The sequence below is a fragment of the Musa acuminata genome, chromosome BXJ3-2 (genome assembly GCF_036884655.1).
Source record: "Musa acuminata AAA Group cultivar baxijiao chromosome BXJ3-2, Cavendish_Baxijiao_AAA, whole genome shotgun sequence".
NCBI lineage: Eukaryota > Viridiplantae > Streptophyta > Magnoliopsida > Zingiberales > Musaceae > Musa > Musa acuminata.
Window position 1 is genome coordinate 31,118,357 of NC_088350.1, and position 14,896 is coordinate 31,133,252.

At 48.3% G+C, this 14,896-nt stretch overlaps 3 protein-coding genes and 1 long non-coding RNA gene across 5 annotated transcripts; 1 reads left to right on the forward strand and 3 right to left on the reverse strand.

The window, feature by feature from the left end:
- Positions 1-159: 159 nt before the first annotated feature.
- On the reverse strand, positions 160-2,029 carry LOC135631676 (probable WRKY transcription factor 49). Of its 2 annotated transcripts, none has more exons than XM_065139433.1 (3): positions 1,463-2,029; positions 1,226-1,388; positions 160-877 (listed from the first exon to the last, which is right to left on the reverse strand). In XM_065139433.1, exons 1-3 carry the CDS (start codon positions 1,677-1,679, stop codon positions 283-285), a joined length of 975 nt encoding a protein of 324 aa, XP_064995505.1. In that variant the 5' UTR covers positions 1,680-2,029; the 3' UTR covers positions 160-282. The 2 variants fall into 2 exon arrangements, with proteins under 2 accessions (XP_064995505.1, XP_064995503.1); XM_065139431.1 differs by having other exon boundaries at positions 1,226-1,369; positions 1,463-2,028.
- A 5,810-nt stretch (positions 2,030-7,839) lies between these two features.
- On the reverse strand, positions 7,840-9,759 carry LOC103975381 (aspartic proteinase PCS1). Its single transcript, XM_009390336.3, has one exon. It carries the CDS (start codon positions 9,407-9,409, stop codon positions 8,075-8,077), a length of 1,335 nt encoding a protein of 444 aa, XP_009388611.1. The 5' UTR covers positions 9,410-9,759; the 3' UTR covers positions 7,840-8,074.
- Positions 9,760-11,645: 1,886 nt separating this feature from the next.
- LOC135631292 (uncharacterized) lies at positions 11,646-13,341 on the forward strand. Its single transcript, XR_010494340.1, has 2 exons — positions 11,646-12,093; positions 12,328-13,341. It is a non-coding gene; the product is annotated as an uncharacterized LOC135631292 (long non-coding RNA).
- Positions 12,238-14,330, reverse strand: LOC103975380 (glycerol-3-phosphate acyltransferase 5). Its single transcript, XM_009390335.3, has 2 exons — positions 13,642-14,330; positions 12,238-13,270 (listed from the first exon to the last, which is right to left on the reverse strand). Exons 1-2 carry the CDS (start codon positions 14,218-14,220, stop codon positions 12,347-12,349), a joined length of 1,503 nt encoding a protein of 500 aa, XP_009388610.2. The 5' UTR covers positions 14,221-14,330; the 3' UTR covers positions 12,238-12,346.
- Positions 14,331-14,896: the final 566 nt, after the last annotated feature.

The window sequence follows — 14,896 nt, forward strand, 5'->3', positions numbered from 1 at the left end:
CTTACTTGTTTCTTTCTTTCTCGAATCCATGTGAAGTGCATCTGTCGATCTGTGGTCTCAAAACAAAATCTGCGTTGTGATTCTGCTGAACCCTACATTATCTCAAAATGTTGGTGATCGGATGATGAATTTTCTCGAAATAATTAATAAATATAAAAAGGAGCAAACATTTTTCTTTATAGAAATTATAGGCAAAGATGAACATTCTGTATACATATTATGGACAAGAAGCGATCGATCCGTACGTGTCATACGGTGTTGCTTTGGTAAATTTGACATCGTTCACCTATCCTTTGATTGTTTAAGATTCAGACTGTGGCGGAAATGGAGCCCTAAATCAATGTCAGATGGATTGGTAGGTGGGGAAATTGATGCAGAATAGTAGGAGGGACAAGGCGTTGGGAAGAAGCGGTAATGATGATATGATGAGACAGCAGAACCAGTACTGCATGGCTCCCTGATGAGCAAGGGCACAACATCTTGCAGCAGTCCTTGCGGATACTGCACAGCATCCCTCGGACGCATGTTTTGTTTCCCTGCGCCAGGGTTCAGTGTAGCTTCTTCCTCGAGTCCTCGATCGGGAGATCCTGGACTGCTCTCGCCACTGGTCACGGCCACCACCTCCTCCCTCAGCTCGCCTTGAATACTTTGGCTCTTGTAATCTTTGTGCAGCTGCTCCTCGCCCTGCAGCTTGGGTTTCTTGGGCACCTGAAGCTTCGTAGCAGTATGATCCTGGGGACGACGCCGGAGGACGTGAAAGTGGGGATAGTGAAGATGGAGGCCTTCGTAGGTTATGGTGAGCATGTTTGGATCTTCTTTCGACCTCTCTACTTGCCTTTTCGCACTGCACCGAGGGTTGGTGCACCTATAGTAACTCCTGCTCGACAAACCAAAGAAAGAAGCTTCACACAAACTAAGACAGAACGATGACACGAGCGCCAGAAAATAGATCGACTGTATTTGATTCTGATTGTTCATTTGTTGGTGCTTGTCTCATGCTAGTGAGACAAACATGTTCTAACTCTATACCTGAGGACTGGTAACAGCGATTGGAACCGAGTCGCGGGTGATACGTGTATCATAATTTGGTAAGCGTACAGTATTCACCGAGGGAAGAAAGTACTTGTGTTCATGCCGTATGTATACGTAGTACAAATATGTTTGTGGGAACATGTTGTTAATCTTTCATCTGAATGAAATAGGCATTGGTGGCAAGAGAAAGAACCTTGGGTTTGGGTTGTTCTTTATAGTTTTCTGGCCATATTTCCTCCACTTATAGCCATCCTCTGCTACTCCACCTCCACAGCTCTTGATCATCACCGCGTACTTGGTGTCCGATTTGCCAATGCCTTTCTCTGGTACTGGAGCTCTGCAAGCACGCACGGGGACTTCCGGAATGATGAGCGAGCGTCAAAGATACAATAGAATCACGTTGTAGAAGAAATGATATTAGCTCACTTACTTATAACGATGTGAAGTAGCGCGGACGTCAGGAACCTTGGTAGATAGAGCTCTCTCGATGTCTTCAATGGTCGGACCGGAATAAGCCGACGAGATGAGCGTGTTTGGTACGTGCCGCAGACTACCAGCTGTTCCACCATCTGCAGCCTTGGATGAGACGAAGGGAGGTGATGCTTCAGCCGAAAGCTCTCCGAGAAGCTCCTTCTCTGATTCATCATGCCAATAGATCTCTGGTTCTTTTACTTGTGCCATCGGAACCAGTTCACCTTGATTTGTGGGTTCTGCAATCGCCAAGGAGAACGGAGGGAGAGAGAGAGAGAGAGAGAGCCGCTGTCGGTAAGCAGCTTAAACTTGGCTTTTAATGACCCAATTTAAAGTGTTGTGAATCTCTTTGGTGAAAGGTATTCCAGACGCTGGACTGTGGCATTAACTGAAGTAATGATCAACAACGGAGTAGAAAAATGAATAGCCCAGCGATCATCTCATGCATGCATCTTCTCTTTAATTAAAACCTCAAGCAAGCAACGTATGACCTACATCCGAAGACTCCTCCCTCGAAGACCACCGAGTACACGTGATCTTATCCCTCCCCCCTCTCCTCCCGCTGTGGCATGTTGTGGATGCCTCCCAGCTATCCATTCTTCTCCTCTAAATCAGAGTCCAAGAAACGCAGCTCACGTTTCAACAAACTCACTGTGGCTGCATCAGCATCGACCCACGCTTGCTGGACTAGCATTTACTCTTGTACTTAATGTACTGTAGATACACGGTCCCGTGGTTCGTTGTCTCTTGACAAGTCCCATCCTCATCTCTCCATATGATAGTTCAAAGCGACCAGGGGCACCTGGTTCTGCCAGTTTGTACACGACACGAAGATGATAAGTCCGAATCCTCGACTGTCATTGCCATCACAAGAAGATATGATGCTGCATCCCAATGCCCGGCTGCATGCATCCTGGAGTTGAAATGATGCACACAGTCCGTGACGAGAGACGTCAGACAAGACTCTTGTACATGATAATGGATTGGATCGCAACTTTGTGCCCAAGGATACCCCTACCATCTGACGGTGTCAGTGTCACACCGCTATTCGTGAGCAGCTTATTTGAGAGCTGATGGAAGAAATAAATACTCCTGTTGCACCCAACCCAAACAGAACACAGGGTGCTATTAGCGGCCGCCCTTTGGACTTAGCTGGAGAATACATAAATGCATGCATCTTATTGATTGAATATTTGCGAATTGAAAGCCTGGGGACACCAAGCAATAATGCTGTGCGCGAGTTGGCGCAACAGTTCCTATCAAACAAGATACATGGCAGGAAGATATAACAACATCATTACTTTGTATGATTTTTAGAATATCATATTTATGCCACGATATCACTGATGTAATGCACGCAAACTATTCGATAAGATCGATTATTCCAAGAGATACCCACATAAATGGGCCTTCGTAATTGATTTGTTTTCTGTAATGGGCTTTTTGGTCTTCTTCTTAGTTTTATTGTCCTTTTTCATTGGGATTTTTAAGACCGTTGGATCGCAGACGGCCGGAACAAAGCTTTCCTTTCCCATCCATGGCGACGTTCGTCCTCCCCACTCGCTCGGTCCGCTCGGGTTTATGTCAGCGTCGACATCGTACCGGTACGTCTATATAACGGACGTTACAGAACTCGTGCGACACACTTTATAACCCGGGAGAAGAGTCCGACGGCGTCCCCACACGACACCACCGACGGAGCGTGACTGCAAGTTTGCGGTGGGCCCAACACCGAAACTACAGCGACGCCCTTATCTCCTGGGCCCGCTACACGTGTCTTTGTTCACCACCACAAACGGTCGTAATAGTCTGACGTATCTTCCTCGAATCAAATGGAGGGTATGGCGTGTGGTACGAAACAAATGAAGCATGGATATTCGGTTTAGTTCTCGCTTTTGGTGCAGACCCAATTCCCGCCCAATTTGAAACGCGTTTGCCAACTCCACCGCCATACCTAGCTTCCACCGCACACCACTCTTCTTCTCCTCCCTATATACTCTCGGTCTCATTGGATTTGGATCCCAACACAACAATGGGAGCGGGAAGGATGGAGATGCAAAAGATAAAGATTGGGCGGCCTGGCGAGGAGGAGGAGGTGGCGGTGGGCGGATGGGAGACGCCGAAGAGGGCGGAGTTCCGGATCCCGGCTGCGGTCCGCTGCCCCGCGCCGCCTAAGAAGAAGTCTCCCTCCGTGGCGTTTGGCAAGAGGGGGGATCCGCCCAAGAACGGCTACTTCCACCCGCCCGACCTCGAGGCCCTCTTCGCCCTGTTTTCGAGGAGGGAGGCTTGTGCGTGAATTCGGCGTACATGGCGGGTTATTGTAGATAACAGATGCTATAAGGTATGGTTAGGATTCTTGATATATGTAGTGCTTGGAACCTTTTGCTGCAACGATGGTAGTGATTTTTTGTAGGCTTATTCATTGTCTGCGGCCCCGTTAATGTAGTTGGTAAATGATAAATGAATTGGTGTTTACTTGTTTTTCTGGAATGGGGGAAGAAAATATTGGGGTTTTGATGTTCTTGGAATTATGCAGTCTTAGCTTTGTGCTGGTTCAAGTTGTGTTGTAGTTGTAGTGCATCAACATCGAGATGACAAGCACAAGGAACTTTTACTTGATTTTGCTTGAGACTGTTGCAGATCGGACGAGAAGGATGTTTATTCGATGATACTTGTTAATTAGTTGTCGTGAAAGCAAGAATAAGAATAAGAAAGCATTCAGTGTTCTAATGTCTGCAGACAAAAAAGGCATGCAGTGGTCCTCTGAAGATTCTTCATTTGGTGGAACATTCAACTAATCATCATTGTAGTGTTTTAGTAGAAGGATTTTTCTCTTGGCGAATAGAGAAAGCTCGAGATAAAGAATCCTAAACGACATTGGTTGCAGATATCTCTGGGAGGCATAAAATTCAGCATATGTGGCATAGTATTGTATTAATATGAGGGCCACATGCGTTTGGCCTTCTTCCGGTCTGAAGACCTCATTGGTGATGATGAACTGAAAGAAACAAGGATTAAATAGTTCATCTTTCTTGTTTCATTCTTCCAAGGCCTTTGGTCCACTGCTTTCGGCGTATAAAGATCACATGGAGTCATGTGGAGTTCATTTCTCCGGGCATCCCTAGCGGCGCCATGTCTCGGCACCTCACATGCCTTGCAGAAGCTTTCTGCTGCCCTAACGAGGCTAAAGGATGAAGAAACAAGTGCATCCTGTGATGAGTCTTCTTCCTCCGCCTTTCATTTCTGCTGGAAAGCCAAGGACAAATGAGCTTCGATGAATAGGTCTTTCCATTTCAAATTGGAGAGTCAGAACTGAGGCCTAAACGGACGCATCTGAATCAAATCACGGATGCTCCTGCACGAGGTTGGTCGATTAGGGTTGGTATGGGTCTGCGGACATCCCAAATCTTTGACAGGTTCGTCCTGCATATGCCCTGTGGGTGTCATTTTGCTGCGATAACTAAGAAACTGAGGCTATCCCATGAACATGGCAGACAAATGGGCCCATAGATTGATTACCACCATGCATGCAGGCAAATCAGAGTGTTAGCACTCTGTTTCCCTTAAATACATGCATGCTAGTACTGCTTTTAAGCAGAACCATTGGGTTCAACAACAAGACCAAGTTTTCAAGTAATAAAATAGTTGGATTTAGTGAGATAAAGTTGGTCTTCAAATCTCATATTTTATTTTCCATGGCTGGGCATTATGATTATGATGGTCTGGTCTGGTCTGGTCTGAGACAAAGGAGGACATGCATGCACAACTTTGGTTCATGAATCTTCACCGATCCCGGCATATTAATGACTTGCACAGAATAACCCCTTCATATTTTTTTACCGTGAGAAATTAAGATGAAAAGCCATCGACATGAGAACGTCTGGTGGAAGTTTCAATTCAGTGATGTGTGATGAATGTGCTGAGTCCGGAAGAAGAAGGGAAGGATCGACGAGGCGTCGGAACTCGAGAGGGGAGCCGACCAAGATTCTCTGGTGGAGTAGATATAGCATTTGACGAGGCAAAGGCGACCCCGTAGGTGGCCTCCGGAACAGATTCTCGTGCAACAAGATAAGATCTCACGTCTGAGAACCTCCACCCATATGAACGGGAAAAGTGGGCGGAGAGACGTGAAGAACCCAACTTCTTCCTCTTTTCTTCTTCTTCCTGTATAAATCAGCGTCGGAGGTTTCCTCATGGATTCATTCTGTCAATTGCATAAACCCACTCTCTTGTTTTGTTCTTTCTTCTCGCTTCGATCGTCGCTCTTTAGCTAGTACTTCTTCCATCTGTACGAGAACCGAGTCTGAGAGGGAGAGGTCGCGGAGTAGAGGAACCAGAAAACAAAGGTTTGCTTCGACCGTGGAGCCGCCGAGCATGGACGAGAAGTGGAAGCTGTCCAAGAAGGGGAGCAGGCGAGAAGGTGGCCCCTCGTGGAAGGGTTCCGGGAGCGTGCAGGAGGGGAGGAGGAGGAGGAGGAGTACCAGCAGCAGCATGGCGACGGCGACGCGGTCACCGTTCGCGAGTCGGTGCGCGACGCTGGTGAAGGAGCAGAGGGCAAGGTTCTACATCATAAGCCGCTGCGTCACCATGCTCGTCTGCTGGAGAGACTACCCTTGAATTAAGAGGACCTGCAGCATGTACCGCCGCCTCCTCTTGTGGTTGCATTTGGGTTTCCTTCCTCGGTTGAAGACGGCCTTCTCTGCCGCCCGGTGAGGAAGGGAAGGGTTGGGCATAGGATGATACAGATATAGAAGCAAAGAAATTAATATGAAGAATACCATGGATTATCATTTTTTTTCTATGGCTATTGAGTATCGAGTGATCTGATCTATCAAGACTCATTCGAGGAAGAAAATTTGACCGAAAAAGAAGTCTTTGATCTGGATAAGGCCTTTTCTCTTGGAGGTATTTAATATTTGTAGCAATCAAAAGAATGATAATAGATGGAAGGATTGTCTTTTCATTCATTGTATATGCTCATATCCGTGTATATGAGACAGCCTTAACAATGAATCCAGAAGATAATTCTAAATTTAGTGAGGAGAATAATAACCCATTATACATTGTGCTTATTAGCAAAATATAAAATTGTATCAGTCAGTTAATAATTATTTATGCACTGATAATATTATTTTCACAATGCTTATTTTCAATTGTATGAAGATATTCTAAAGCATAATCTTATGAACGCCAGAGCTATCGAGTATGGAATAAGCAGAGGAGTCTTGTTGACGCAAATCTGTAGAGAAAGAGGTTCTGCTGCGAGCAGTAGAAATTTGGATTTGATAAATCTCAAGTATTTAGCATTCTATTATGATTTTTTTTTATCTTTTTATAAATCGATAATGGAATGTTAATTTGTTAGATTCTTTGTTTGGCCCAATTTTATGTGTTCAAATTTATGATACTAAATCAAAGCAAGAGTTGCAACCACAATTCTTTCTTTCTTTCTTTCTGGTCTTATGTAATCCCTGTAACTGAGAAACCACTGCTTGTTAAGATTATTAACAAGCATTAGTGCATTATATTTGATAGCGGCATTGGCACCAGTTTTGTCTTCTGGAAATTGCAACTCCACCCGTGCTCTGCAAAGTAGTGAGAAGCATGAAGAAGACAAGTGACTCGGTGAATCTTTGGACTCGAGCCAACATCTGTGTCGGTATCATACTCTCGTGTCTCCCTACCGAGGAAGGCGACGGAATCGTCTCTCTGCTACTTCACTTTCGGTCACAGATGTGACAAATCGCTCCTCCACTCCGAGCGCGTTGATTGATGTCCGATAGCTAAAACCGCGTCGAGAACTCAGGCCGAGTACATGAATCCATGTGAAGGGAGATGGAGCACATCCCCATCCGCGCCCCTGCCAATCTCCTCTTCCTTCTATCGTAATTTCTGATCCCATACATGTTCGTAAGATGGAGACGATCTTGAAATCGAAGCTTACAGAAGACGAGTTCGGATCCAAACCAATACGAGAAGCATAATAATACTCGGTCGCTTCGAGTCTTCATCAGCTCTATTCCCCACCTAATGGCGCGTGTATCTCAGAGGAGAGCCTGAAAGGCCGATGGTGACGGCGAAGCGGACGGGAACGGAATTGGTGGGAATCGCATAGGACGGTAACTCTTTTTCCAAAGTTTTCCATGCTATTTGGGCAAAGAATAAACCTTTTGCAAAAGAGTAGGGAATATATAATTGGTTGCTAAGAGAGAGAGAGAGAGAGAGTTTTTCTTCCTTGGACGAAGGGTTAAAGATCTTTGTTCATTTCATTAGGTGTGAAATGATACATGAAAAAGGTTCAGAATGAAGAACACTAGTAAAAAGAAAGCGAGAAAATGGAGGAAAGAGAGCCACAGAATCCTGAGTTTAGATTCACAGTATATATACATATATATCAACAGGTGGAGTGAAACGATGTGCTCCAAACGTCAGAAGCGACAGCTTATCCAACGATAAGTTTTTTAAAGGGGAAAAAAAGGGGGAGAGACAAAAAAGGAAAGGAACACTAAGACTACAGGTCAAAAGATTGGCGGAAGGTCCCCAAAAAGGCCGTCGATGCGGCGCTTATCTTTCACAGCACCAGACCGAGTCTTTGGCTAGCCAGGTCGCAGCGCACGGGAGCGAACCCGACGCGGCCCTTCTCCAGGTCGTACTCCACCCACAGGTTCTGCTGGTGGTGGTGCCCGATCACGTACGCCGCCATGGGCACCAAGTCCGAGTTCCCGAAGGTGAAGCACCACACCTCGTCCCGCCCCCGCCGCTCCCCAGCTACCCGGTACAGCAGCCGCTCCTCCGTCACCGCCACCTCCGCTCCACTGAACATCAGTACCACCGCCGGCAACCCCTTCGGCGGCGCGCCGGAACCGGTTGGTAACCGGAAGCACAGGTCGAACGCCCCCTGGAAGACGAAGTCCGGTTCGTTCAGCACCGGCAGGACCCCCTTTGTCTGCCTTTGGAACTCTTGCTTCAGCGCGCTGTAGGCGTCGCCGAGGAGGAAGGTGAACTGCGTCCCCGAGTCGACCATGGTCTGCCCCGCGCCGGTGTGGTCCGGGACGAGCGCCGACTTGGGGATGGGGAGGAGCGTGCGGCCCACGCGGATGCCCTCCAGTTGGACGGAGTATGCAACCCGGTCGAAGTAAGGAAGGGGGAGAGCGATTTGGACGAAGGGGGTGTATTTGAGGGGGAGGAAGGACAGGGTGTCGTGGCCGAGGAGGAGGACGCCGGCGGCGTCGCGGTCGGAGATGCAGTAGGAGAAGCGGCGGGTGGCGGTCTGGGAGACGAAGGAGAGGGCGCCCCTGTTCATGCCGAGCATGCCGGCGGCGTAGAGGTCACCGGTGGCGGAGGAGTAGGCTGACGTCATGCAGCCAAAGACGGTGCGCAGGGGAGATGACTCGCCGACGCGGAGGAGGTCGGAGGCGAGGGTGCCCTCCGAGGAGGAAGCGTCGGCGTAGGTGAGGGCGACGTGGCAGAGGCGAGTGGACTCCTCGCAGGTGGCCGGGATGGGAAGGTCGCGCGTCCGGTCACGACACGTCGGGGAGGAGCAGGGAACGGGGGAGTAGGTGGAGGAGGCGCGAGGACGGAAGGACGGAAATGCGGCGGTGGAGCCGCCGCAAAGGAGCCACGACAGCTCGCTGCCGGTGTCGAGCACCAGGGAGAGGTTCTGCGGCGGGCTCCCCACGGAGAGGGAGACGGTAAGGCTGACGTTGTGGTGGAACCGGAGCTTGTTGGGTGACATCGGAAGGCTGGAAGTCGACATCTTCTGGGTTCGCAGCGGAAGAAGAAGCGGCTTTGCCTTGGAATCAGGAGCCATAGTCCGTGCCGCCATCACAAAACAGAGCAAGTTCAGGTTTTGAAACATGAGAAGACACAAAAACAGGGGAATAGAAGCAGAAACAGGGGAGGCCATAGTGTAGCTTCTTTCTTCCGTGCGAAACAGGGCAGTCTGGGATCGAGGCAGAGACGGGGCTCTTTAAATAGCAAAAGAAGGCAAGAGGAGGAGGAGCGAGCTCGCTCGGGGAAGGTGAGTTTTGGGAGGGTGGGGTTTGGAGACGCTCGCTAAGAGCGGAGTGGTTTCGAATCCCTTTCTGCGATAACACTGACAAGGCATTCGTCGTTGTCGTTTCTCGTTTGCCTTGTATAAAGAAATAGAAGCCTCACCTCGTCATCATCCATTCGAGGAGTCCACTTGCGATTCCTGAAGAGGAAATCGGAGTGACGAACTAACAATCTCGACGCATCGTTACGGCACATTTCGCTCGAACGCAACAATGGTGTGTCATTGTAGCTCCAGCGACGTCTACCATTGGCTTTGTTGGCTCAGAGAAAACTGGCGCCTGTTCCAATTAAGTCATCCGCCATCGGCCAAAGGAGGAGGACGATGTCAAAAGACGTGTCACATTTGCGTTCCCACCGCGTGGTCCACCGCCCGTACGGGGACTCCACTCGTGATGCTACACTCACTGACCTCCTCTTAGATACAACAGTACAGCGCTCGCTGCATGGCAATCACCGGTTAATACGTTAACGCAGCTGTTCCATGCACGGCCTCTCTCTATCTCTCGCTGTGTCCAGTATAGATGATACTGGGTCTTACGAAGCTAGCTGTCTCTCATTATTTCTGGGAATTGAACTGAAATCACCACTGACACATTTCCCAACCCCACCAAACCCCATCGCCGAATACAAAATAAAGAATCAAACCAAGTGCTCATACAAAAAGGAAGGATCACATATACTATTATTGGCTTTATGATGGTGTTGATGAAACCCTTCATTTTGTCGGCTATGGTTCTAGAATTTATGCAGACGAGCTACAGCACCGCAGCTTCAAGTACGTCCTACCTTGGAACATGATGACGATGTCACCATATTGACAGCAGTAAGAACCTTTTCAGAGCACCACAAAACGACGACAGTAATGCTTGGCCCGCTCGGGGGAACAACCGTTTGGGTTTTCCATGGAGCAGGTCTTGGGATCATTGAATGGGGACTGTCGAGGTGATCTATCGTCGATCCTGGAGAATCCCACGAGCTTCATCAGCGATGAGGACAGATTAGAGACCAGCCTCCGATGGAGTGGGCACCGCAAGAGCTCATCTTTCAATGAGAGAGAGGCGAAGACGACAACATAGGAGACCTCACCGTGGACCTATGTTGAAATTTCAATGGCTTGTGTGCTCCTGCAAGGATAAGCTTTGGCCCGTCAACTCTTGCACTGCTGCTGTGTTGGCCTTGTCCGGCTAAATAATTTAGTGTTCAGTGTGTTTTTTTATGATTGTTCAGAGTGTTCCTTTTTCTTTTCTTTGAATGTTTATGATTTTGGATTACGAAGAAAGTTTTCCTATATACTTCTCTCAAATTAACATGATTTATACCATCATCATGTCAGCAATTATTTCCATTTGACGTGGTATTCACATCATTGATAATATTCCGTTTGGATAATAACAATGTTGGCAACCGTACACCAATGAGTGCCATCCACAACGTTGTCTTGCGTGATTTTTATGCCGTCATCATGTCAGCATCGAGTACCATTCTGATGGTGATGCGATAGCATATACCAATGGTGTGGGATGCCATTGCCGACTGCCTCCTTACATATTGCCACCACGTCAAGATCAGGTGACTGGTATGCTGGTAGCCATTAAACCACAGACTCATTCCACGTTTTTATTCGATACAAATGCGACCAAGAAATTAAAAGTCTCCCATCATGTACTGTGAACACAGTGCATCAATCATTGTACTGCAATGACTTGAGAAATATCAAGAGTTAGTCCGAATGATTCAAAATCCAAATGCCTCGGTGAATATGTTGGAGCGACTAGTGCATGATTGGAAGATGAGATCGTGGAGATAGTCCAAGAAACACATACATTCAATGAACAGGTAATTGGATAGGGATTATTATGATGCTGTGGTTGAACATCAACTTCGTGGAGTATGGGCTGGCAGTGAGCCGTCCACTTCGACATTGATGGGGCTGATTAATCACGTCATCTTTCACTAACGATGGCAATGCATCCGGTGATCACAACCTATCGAGTCTAATCTGGTGATTCATATTGCAGGGCCGTATGATTTGCTTAGGTGAGAAGGCGACCATTAGTTGCCATGATTGAAGAGAGAGGAAGGCGTGGAGGCTCAAACGCACGCGGCTTCCCAAACTCTCTTGCTCCAATCATTCATTCATTACCTGTTGCTGTTACTATGAGGATATGTTTGGAGATTTCTGCGGTAATGTTGTAGTAGAATACGTAAATCGTTTCTTTGTTTTGTTGATTCAAAGGGACGAAATTATATGCACTTTCTTATTCGAGTGTCGCTCCACCGGAAGGCAGTGGTCCGGTGACTACTGATTCGGATTCTTATGTCTGGTCTCTCGGATATCTTCGGATAGGATTCAGCTGGCTACGCATACCGAGAGTGTGGATCCTATAAATGCTGATGACCTCACTTGTGGTATCCATAGGTAATGTTAGTCTCCATATGGTTGCCTCACCTAAGATGTCTCTGTTACAGACGTGGGTGAAGTGGTGGAACGAACGATCACTTTAGAGAGAGCAAGCATATCCAACGCAGGCAATGGTACGTACAGTCATACAAAGACCTGATGATATAATGATTCATATAATGACATACATAATACAAATATTCTTTTTCGTCAAAATTAGATGGACATTTTCAGGTTTTTATTTTGTTCCAAGGAATATGTTATTTTTATCGTTCAAATTTGATTCAAAGACAATTGAAATGTATATATCGGTATGTATAAGAGTCCATCATAACATCTAACCCAAAGATACACGACATGGCAAGCAGCAGAAACGTCGGGAAACCCTCACGTAGTCCAGCGCAGAAACCGCAGCACCTCCTTCGCTCGCTCCACCAATGGCGAGGCCAAATTGAAGTTGACAGTCCCGTCATTGCCGGCGAGCATCCGGTACTTGTCCTTCCTCGTGTAGTTGGTGCATTCGAAGCCAAGCGAGGCCGCCAGGATCCTCTGCACGTAGTTGGCAACGTCATGCGGGCTCTTCCCGGCAGAGCACGTCGCCTCCCACGGCAGCTGGTTGAGGAACGTGACCTCGTAGATTGGCCGGGGGTTCATGAAGAAGAAGATGGGGTCCATCGCCTTCCACCCCCTCGCCGTGGTCGCGTGGAAGAAGCCGACGCGATAGTTCATGGCCACCGGCACGATCCGGTCGGTCAGCTCGGCGAAGAGGGCGCTGAACCGCAGCAGGAAGGGCTCCCTGCATGTGGTGCCCTCGGGGCACACCACCAGGTCGCCTTTGGCAAGCTCGCTCCTGATGCGCTCCGCGTCCACCTGCCGGTCCCTGCTCAACCGGACGGTGCGGATCGGTGACAGGATCTCCGACAGCCAGGATATGGAGTACGTGACGGCCGGGACCTTGCGACCGAGGACCGTCGACAGGACCACCGGATCCATGAGGGTGCGGTGGGTGCACACGAAGAGGACGCCGGTGGTAGAGCCGGAGACGGGTGGCGGCGGCCGGCCTCTCACGATGAGCGCTCCGCCGAACGGGCGTGCGATGTAAGGGATGACCCATATGGGGACGGTCAGACCCACCGCGATGCGGACGAAGGCGAGCACTATACCAAATGGTATCCACAAAATGGTGAGGAGTGCTGTGAATGGCGTGGGACGGCGCACGAGGCGGCCGTCATGGAAGATCACCGGCGGCGGTCGTCTTTGTTCTTCCTCGTTGTGCACCGGGTCAGCGGAGACTGGCATGCGATGTAGTTCCTGCTCACGTACCAAATGTTGTTATTTGCTCTGTTTAAGGATAGTTATCTACTCTGTTTATACTTGAAGAAGTGTAGTTACATTAACTACCAAATTAATTAATGAAAAACTAATCATAATTAACATCTGTTTACCTCCCTACTTACGTCGTCAACAAGTTACAGCGGTTTTGTACTCAAATATAATTCTCATGGTCTCTACAGAGGGTTTGATCTCAAAAATAAAAATTTTCTATCAAACTATTGCGAAGCAACAATTTTTTTGGACTTATATGATCTTAGGAGAATCCTGCTCTTAGAAATATAAGAATTTTAGATCAGAATCATGTGAATCGTACCAATACATCCGCAAAATGAACTGTTCCAACTTACCTTGCACAGAAATGAGAATGACTGTGCCGAGGCCGATGTGCACAAACCTACATCAGCCTTCTCCTTCCCACAGACGGCCATCACCTGCTCGGCCAAGGACTTCTCTACTTTCTTGAGGAACCCGGTGGCGTACCCGGATCGACTGACCTCGAGCTCACATCCCACTACCTCGACGGCACCGAGGTGGTCCTTCGCGAACCTCTCCACCATCACCGTCGGGCACCGCGTCACCACCGCCCGCCGCTCGAACGCGCTGAACGCGTTCCACGCCGCCACGTCCACGTCCTCCACGTAGAACTTGGGCAGCACGGCCCTCGCCACCGCCTCGATCTCCGACTCCCGCACTCCCGCGACGGCCACGAAGACCATGAGCCTGAGCCCGAGCTGGCCGAGGCGGAACAGGTCGAGCAGGCGGAGCAGGGGCCACAGGAGCAGCAGCACCACGAATCGGACCAAGCCCGACGTCTCGAACGCGACGAGCATGAAGTAAGGGAAGGGGTCGACGTCTTTAAGAAGCGTACCCTCGAGCTCCGACACGATGGAGCCGGATGCCGGCCGGCCCGAGCGGCGATCCTCCATGCTCGTTCGACTCCTCTACGACGTGAATGTATTGTTGGAGTTCGCCAATAGGATTAAAGGAATGAGGTGTTGAGGGAAGCTTTTGGCAACAGTCGATGGAGGCGTGAGAAAGATAATAAGGCATGAAAAGGTAGCGTGGGTTAGACCGGCAGCGGAACTTAGGGAAGGAATCGGGCAGTTAAACTGTCCTCAACTACCAATGGAAGTCTTGAGTGGGATGGTGGATTTACAGACCTAATTCGCAACAAACGACATCTACCTGTATCTTCTACTCCTACCATTTGGCCATTTCTTTATCTTCGTCTGCTTTCTTCCCTAAGCTGATGCCTAACGTTGACCCAATCATTTCTAATCTTGCCCATGACTTCACAAAAACTTGCGCTTGAGAGGACATGCAATGCATGCGTGGAGTTGTGGCAATTTAGAGACAGAAGGATAATTTTATCGTCTTAGGTGGTTTGGATAAATTTTTTAGCTTGTGAGATTGTCTTTGTTTTCGTTTCATTTTATTTTTCTTTTGGTTGAATGAATGTGACTGTCGTAGTTTTTAGATGAGAAGAGATCTGCTTCAATGAAGATGATGATACTTATCTTTAGCAAAAGCAAGAAAGTAGAACCCATGTTGAAGTAGAAAGTAGATGTGTGGATCTTATTTTGAACCAAAGATATCAACGTG